Genomic DNA, 7,338 nt, shown 5'->3' with positions numbered 1-7,338 from the left:
CGTAACGTGGTTGCTGGTCAAGAGGATGTTCTAACTCCGTTTACATTAATGGTTTACAATGTAACACCGTTTACATTGATGGTTGACAGGATTTATAAAACAAAAAAAGTACAGATAAGATTGTATTACATGCAAATAAAAATACTAAAAAGTACTAAAAATCGATTAGAAATGTTTTCGATACAAATAGATAAGAAATGTTTCTTAAAAAAATTTTTATAATTTATCCTTATTTTATACTTTAGCTATTCTATTTTGTAAGTGGTAAACTGGGAGCACTATCCTAAAATTTGTGCGAAACTGAGTTATGTTATTAAATCATTTGAGCAATGTCTTTTAATTGAATAGAGTTAAAGTTTATAAAGGTATTTTAGAAGTTTTTTAAAACATGTTTAAATTTTGAGTTGTTTGGCAAATGCTGAGTGGTTAGTGGTTTTTTAAGATAAAAAAAAAAAGAAGAAAAAGATTTAAAGACATGCATATTTTCCAATGAAAATGATAACAATTGATTACATTAAAAACGTTTTTTTTTCTTAGTTTAAAAAATGAAATTATTGAAGAAAACAATAACTTTGCATTAGTTGATTATAGTAATGAGTTACTGCAACAACCAAGTAAACTAAAAATACAACTAATTTTTTTGTCGATAAAGTTTTCTGTTTAATGTTACAAAAAAATCAAGTCAAATTAAGTTGTATATTAAATTAGGCCCTGAAGCATTTTTTAATTTTAATAAAAAATAAAAAAAAATTTTAGTTTACTTTTCAATGCTTTGTACACAATTTTTTGCTCTATTAAATGGTATAGTTTTATAGATTTTAAAATGAAGTTTTTTTGACATTTGTTTAAAAAAGTTTAACAAAATATCGCAAAACAAAATTTTTTTAAATTGAATAAATTACTTGCTGACAAAAGTTTAAAAAATTACAAAGATGCAACTTTCTCTAAAATTATACTCGAAAATTTTTGCACTTATTAATTAATTTAAAAATGTTTGTCAAATAATTACTCGTTTTACTTTATTAGTTAATATTTCTAATTATTATTAATTATGTAGCTATTATTAATTATGTAATTATTATTAACTACGCAATTAACATTAAAAACCACTTTAATAATAATAGTGAAATTAAATGGCTGTGTAAAGCAGGATATTTTTAGTTTAAAATTTTAAAAACATATTTTGTGTAATACTTTTTCACTCAGAAACCTTTCTTTCTTAATAAAATATTAAAAAATAAATCGAAAAATCCCTTATTAAAAAAAAAGATTCAATTTATTCCATAATTTTATTAGAGTAAAATCATGTCAAATTTACTCCAATTTGACATGACTCTACTCTAACATTTTAAATAATTTGTAAACATTGAAAACATTTATAAAATAACTTCAGTAATTTTATGAAATAACTATTCTGTTTTACGGGTACATATGCGATTCATTCACGATGCATATACCCATAATTAATACCAGTATAGACCATGAATCATAATCAGGGTACCCATTCGTGATTTATGATCCATGAATCGTCTTGCATCAATGTGCCAGTGATAATAATACAAAGATATACCTAAACCATGATTTTGATCTTTGCATTGTATGTTTGAAGGTAGAAACATAATTTACAAATCATCAAACATACAAAAGCATTATATAATTATATTTTATACTTTACTATATATTAAAACAGCTCAAATTTCTTTTAATATTTTTAAAATATACTTTTTATTTTTGAGTTTTATAAAACAGAAATCGGAGTTTAGTTTTTCTGTTTATGCTTGTTGAATTGTTTATTTAATTTTTTACTGTTTATTTAAAACTATATAAAGAAATGTTTAACAAACAAATGTTGTTTTAAAAATATTTTAGAAATAAAAGATAATAATTATTGTCAATAAATAGCTATGTAAGTTTTATTAAAACCTAAATGCGCGTGATTTTTATTTATAAGTAAAGTGAATAAGACAAACGAACATTGTTTATGAACAGTTTTAGTTGCACAAATATTTTCAATATTGATGACAATATAATGTTAAATAATGCCAAGGTCATGCAGAATAATGTATACCGAAGTCATTATATTAAAGATTACGCATGCCATGTCAAAGAGTTGTAAAGCACCCTAAGTTAAATAAATTCTTTAGGAATAATTGATTTATGATTGGCATGGTTTTGTTAATATTATTGTTAGGATCTATTGCTTTTATTTGGTATAAACTTTCATTTTAAAGGCGCCATATACATTATCTAAAAGCGTAAATAATAATAATCTATACACCCATAAATATATGTGTACAGTGTGTGTTTCATAAATCCAATATAATGGTCAATAGAAAATAATAGCTTAAAAGTTTAGTTCTATATCAGTTGAATGAAATATTTTTTTAACCAATCAAAAAATAAGACTTGATATACTTAAAAAATGTATTGACAGGTTTAAAGGATAAAACGTGAGTAATGGAGACAACCTCGCCCATAGTGGAGCATGAACTCTTAAATTACCATTGTTAACTCATCAATAATAACGGGGGATAGTGCTTACACTATATAAACATACTAAACAAATACTTATATTTTATTATAAATCCGAAAGAACAGCTAATTATGATTGGTATCGCAAATTCTTGTGCATTGTTCATTTAGGCTTTGCCAAGAATTTGTAGCGATTTGACGGGCTTTTTAAAATCTGCAGAAGCAAAAAAGTTTAAAGTGTTTTTTAACATTATAAAGAGGCAATTTTTTAAAGCATTCAAAAGAAACTCACAATAAATTTCTTGACAAAGTGATCAACATTATAACGCTTTTTAAAATGCTAAAGAGAAAAGAAGAAAGAGAATTTTCATCAGAATTCAGTATCGAAAATCTGCTCAAAAAGCCAAAAGGCTGTATTAAAAGTATATCTAACTTTGACGGAAATTGTTACCCAAATGTATTTTTCCACAAAAAAAAATTAGAGACAAGCATTAAGTGCAGTGAAACATCAGAAAAAATAAAGGACATTAAACTATCAGAAAAAATAAACGGCTCAGTAAACGAGTTCATGTTATCTAGAGAACAAAAGATTCACCACAATCACCACAAACCATTCGGTTCATCACCAAAAGCATTAGCGGGACTGTTGGTGGAAAGTGAGTTCAAAGAAAATACTTCTTTAAAAATTTTATTTGGTGAACGGCCTATTGAAACAAAAATGGAACTTTATGAAGAATTTTACAAAAGAACAACATATCCTTCTTTAAATATACTTCAAAACCAAAGCGATTGTGTTCGATCAGCATTTAGTGTACCGTTGTGGAACGATCACTTATCTTTAAAAAGTATGTATTTATTGTATTATATATATATATATATATATACATATATATATATATATATATATATATATATATATATATATATATATATATATATATATATATATATATATTATTTTCTTTGTCATTTCTTTATTTAGATCTTTAAATATTATACTACTACAAATTATTATTAAGTTTTAAGAGTTTTTATTGTTTAAATATCTTTTATAATTTATTTATAAAAGCTTATTTATTTTGTATTTCTTTATTACTTATTAGTGTATAAATATGCCATAAATACAAGGTTAATAATGCATTTAAATATGTGATGCTTTGAAGCAATTGTTAAGCACAGCCCCGGTAACAAATATAGTATGTAAGATTAGACCTCTAAAAAAACGACGTAAAAAGCATGTTTCTATCTTTAATACAGTACCTCTTAAAATCCTGTAACTTAGATAATTTTATTAATTAATTAATGTAATAAGATAATTTGGTAAAGAAGCTCCACCTTAAATATGCTACTGTGATATCAAAAATCTGTGTATTTTCCCAGATAATCATATGCCGCGTAAATTTTAAAATTAAGATGTGCTAATATTAGCCGAACATATGTTCCAGGGTGTAAAATGATAACTGTTCATACATTCAGGTTAAACTGTTTGTCTGGTTTAATTGTATGGGTGTGGAATTTTCTGTAAAAAAAAAAAAAGGAGGCAAATTTTATTCTTTAGTTATATTTGAAATAAATAACGACTAAATAACGACTTAATAAAGTTTATAAGTTATCGTTTTATAAGTTAATTATCTTTGTATGAATCAGTTATAGTTTTATAATTAGACAACCAAAAATCACAATGAATATTCTCAGCTTTTTTTTTTTCAAAGAAAAAAACTTGAAGCGGTCACTTCCGTGTGAAAGTAGAAACATAATAAACAAATTGTTTCTGTTTGCGATTACTTTTGTAAAGCGTTCCTTATCGTAGTCAAAACAATAAATAAGTGATTAACAGGCAATAAACGACTTCGATTACTGGCGCAGATATTTAAAGAAGTCATTAAATATTTGTTTAGTAAGAAAGAAAAAAAGCGTTTTGTATAAATAAAACAAAACGAAAAAAAGTTAGACTTTTTGGATTTCGCAACAGTTCTCTAGTGACGTAACACTTGAAGAGGGCAACAAGTTCTTGACATGTCTTTTCGTTTAAGTCTTTAAACATAAATTCAAACATAGCTAAAATAATAATAAATTCAAAACTCAAATAAACAGTGATAAAATTAATAAGTTTATGTAGTTAGAAACTGGTACCTTATATAATATAATATAATATAATGTAATATAATATAATATTACATACATACATATATATATATATATATATATATATATATATATATATATATATATATATATATATATATATATATATATATATATATATATATATATGTATATATATATATATACTTTTTATTTTTTTATTTTTTAGGTTCGTCATTACGTTATCCGTGCTCACATCGAAAACAAGACTTTTTATACCCAAATAACGACGATTCTAAAAAGTGTGTTCAGGTGCGATTTTCTCATAGTCAATCCACAGAGCTTGAACGAGTGTTTTTAGTTCAAAAATACATTTCTCCATACGAACGAAAACAAATTTCACGCTCGCTTGATCTCTCTGAGCGACAAATTAAAACATGGTTTCAAAATAGACGTGCAAAATGGAGACGCTTAAAAGCTGAAGATGAATTAAAGATAAGAGTGGCCACAAAAATGAACTCATATTGAGATTTTGTGTTGTTAAACTTTCGCCTGTATAAATTGCAAATAAACTTTTAAATTAATGGTAAAGAACTATGTATTTTGAAAATATATTAAGTTAAAAATGTATTATATGTAAGTACAAGTTTTCATATTTCATTTTACGATCAACCACGTATAATAATAAAATAATAACAACACAAATAGCAAGAACAATTCCAAAAATTATTTTTTTTTTGGGTGAAAAAGATAAGGAAAAAAATAACGATAAACAACTTTTAATAAAGAAATGAGTTAAACAATTTTATTGAAAGTTTTTAACTTTAAATAATTTGAATTTCATAACATTGACTTCCGTTTTTAAAAGCGGGTCTTTATTTTTTTTTACTGCCTACAAATTGAAATTATTAATAAAAAATGATGTACTATATTAGTAAAAAATTAATTTATAACTATTTCCTTAAAATCGAACTTAGAACTAGGAAATCAAATATTTATGTTGCAGTGTCTACAATGATGAGTTAAACACGTTAATTAGCTTTAAAATATAATTCCAATGCGGCTGCGAATAATAACTATTTAAGTTGAGATTTATTAGAAAGTAAAGATTTATTAGATTTTAAGAGCGAAAATATAAGAAGACTTTAAAAATTAAATTAAATGAGTCGCGAAACATTAAAATGTCGTGAAAAGAATTCGAAAGCATTGATATTTGAGGAAACTAACTAGATAAATAAAAGTTCTTTGAACAGGTACAATAAAATATTGCAACAATTCGCTGAATGGCAAGTTACTCAAGATTTAGCTTTAGTTGATAGAATAAGAGGTAACAGTTTGCTTAAGCAGCCCCCATGGTAATATTTGCAGAAAAATGGTGCAATTTTACGACGATGGAAAAGAAGCTCAGCTTTGAAAGCTAACACAAATTCAACTACATTTACAATTAGTTAACAGATACTGGATAAAAGAGAATGGACATGATAAGAAAAACCAACCCAAACATGTCAACAGTATTCCATGCAAGAGCAGATAACAGATTTATATAGATAAAGAGTGTAACAAAAGATAAAAGATTGGTAGAGAAAACAAAAGATAAAAGATTGATAGAGACAAAGAGTTTGATAAAAGATAAAAGATTTTATTTTAAATTTTACGTGCTCTTACAGTCTTCTCACAGACCATAGCGGAAGAGCATTTGAAAAGAAGTTCACGGCTTCTTTCTCACCGATGTTATGAAACTTGCCTTGAGGTGGCATTGAACCACGAATCTCTAGCTTCTTAGGCTAGCAATTTTATATCAAATTTACAGAGATAAAAAGTGGAATAAGAAGTTGGAGTGGCAAGCACGATAAAACTTTTGTAAACGTTATCTTTACAGCGAATTAAATATATTGTTTTTATAAAAAGTCAATAGGAAACGGTAATCAAAAAAGGTAATCAAAGACTTTATAAACGTTTTTCGTTTCATACGTATAGAAATACCAACAATACTGCAATAAGTATTGAGTAAACAACTGAGATTCATTTGGGGTAAAGTTCAGCTGCCACTACAAACTAAAAGCTTTCACAGAAGAGAAATAGTTTTCAAAACCGACATCCTATACTATTTGAATGCAAAGCGATGAAATAATAACTGTTTCTCATCAAGACTGGAGTATATTAGCTGTTTCATCATTAAGAGCCACTTTAAAAATAAAGTTATCATAAAAATTGTTATTATAAATAAGAAACAACACAGGACCAGGGTTATTAACAATGAAGGAGAGTGCTGTATATCAAGGATGACTTTACTATTACAATTAGCAAAGTACAATTCAATAATTATAAAATTTTTCCAGATAAATTATATGAAAAGAGCTAAAGAGAAGGCAAGCGTGCCAAACTTTATCAAAAGTCAAAATCAAAATACACGTTTGTTATTTGTTGTTATTTGTTTATATTTAAGATAATTAACCAATATAATTTTATTACCCAAAAAAGTGCATTACTTTGAAAGGTAAGCATCAAATAACACATAAAATGTGCCTTCCACTATAAAGTTAACCTTGAAAATTTCTATTTTGTGTCCTTCTAAATTTTTGAAGATAACATATACATATGTACAAGATAACATATACATATGTAATTTTTGAAGATAACATATACATCTGTGCCTGATTATACAATCAGGCACAATTTCCATAGATACATTAAAATTTAGAAAAGGAAGTGAAGTGTGATACATAGCAACTTACTATTTGGCTAACTTTAATATTCTAATACGACTTTCAATAATATAAA

General features: G+C 25.6%; 1 protein-coding gene across 1 annotated transcript; it reads left to right on the top strand.

Moving 5' to 3' along the window:
• Positions 1-2,610: 2,610 nt before the first annotated feature.
• On the top strand, positions 2,611-5,203 carry LOC101236390 (homeobox protein ceh-28). The gene is made up of 2 exons (XM_065793056.1): positions 2,611-3,317; positions 4,787-5,203. The coding sequence occupies exons 1-2, from the start codon at positions 2,810-2,812 to the stop codon at positions 5,083-5,085; spliced, it is 807 nt and encodes a 268-aa protein (XP_065649128.1). The 5' UTR covers positions 2,611-2,809; the 3' UTR covers positions 5,086-5,203.
• The last annotated feature ends 2,135 nt before the right edge of the window (positions 5,204-7,338 follow it).

The sequence above is a fragment of the Hydra vulgaris genome, chromosome 03, assembly GCF_038396675.1.
Source record: "Hydra vulgaris chromosome 03, alternate assembly HydraT2T_AEP".
Lineage (NCBI taxonomy): Eukaryota > Metazoa > Cnidaria > Hydrozoa > Anthoathecata > Hydridae > Hydra > Hydra vulgaris.
This window is presented reverse-complemented; position numbering and strand designations above follow the sequence as displayed.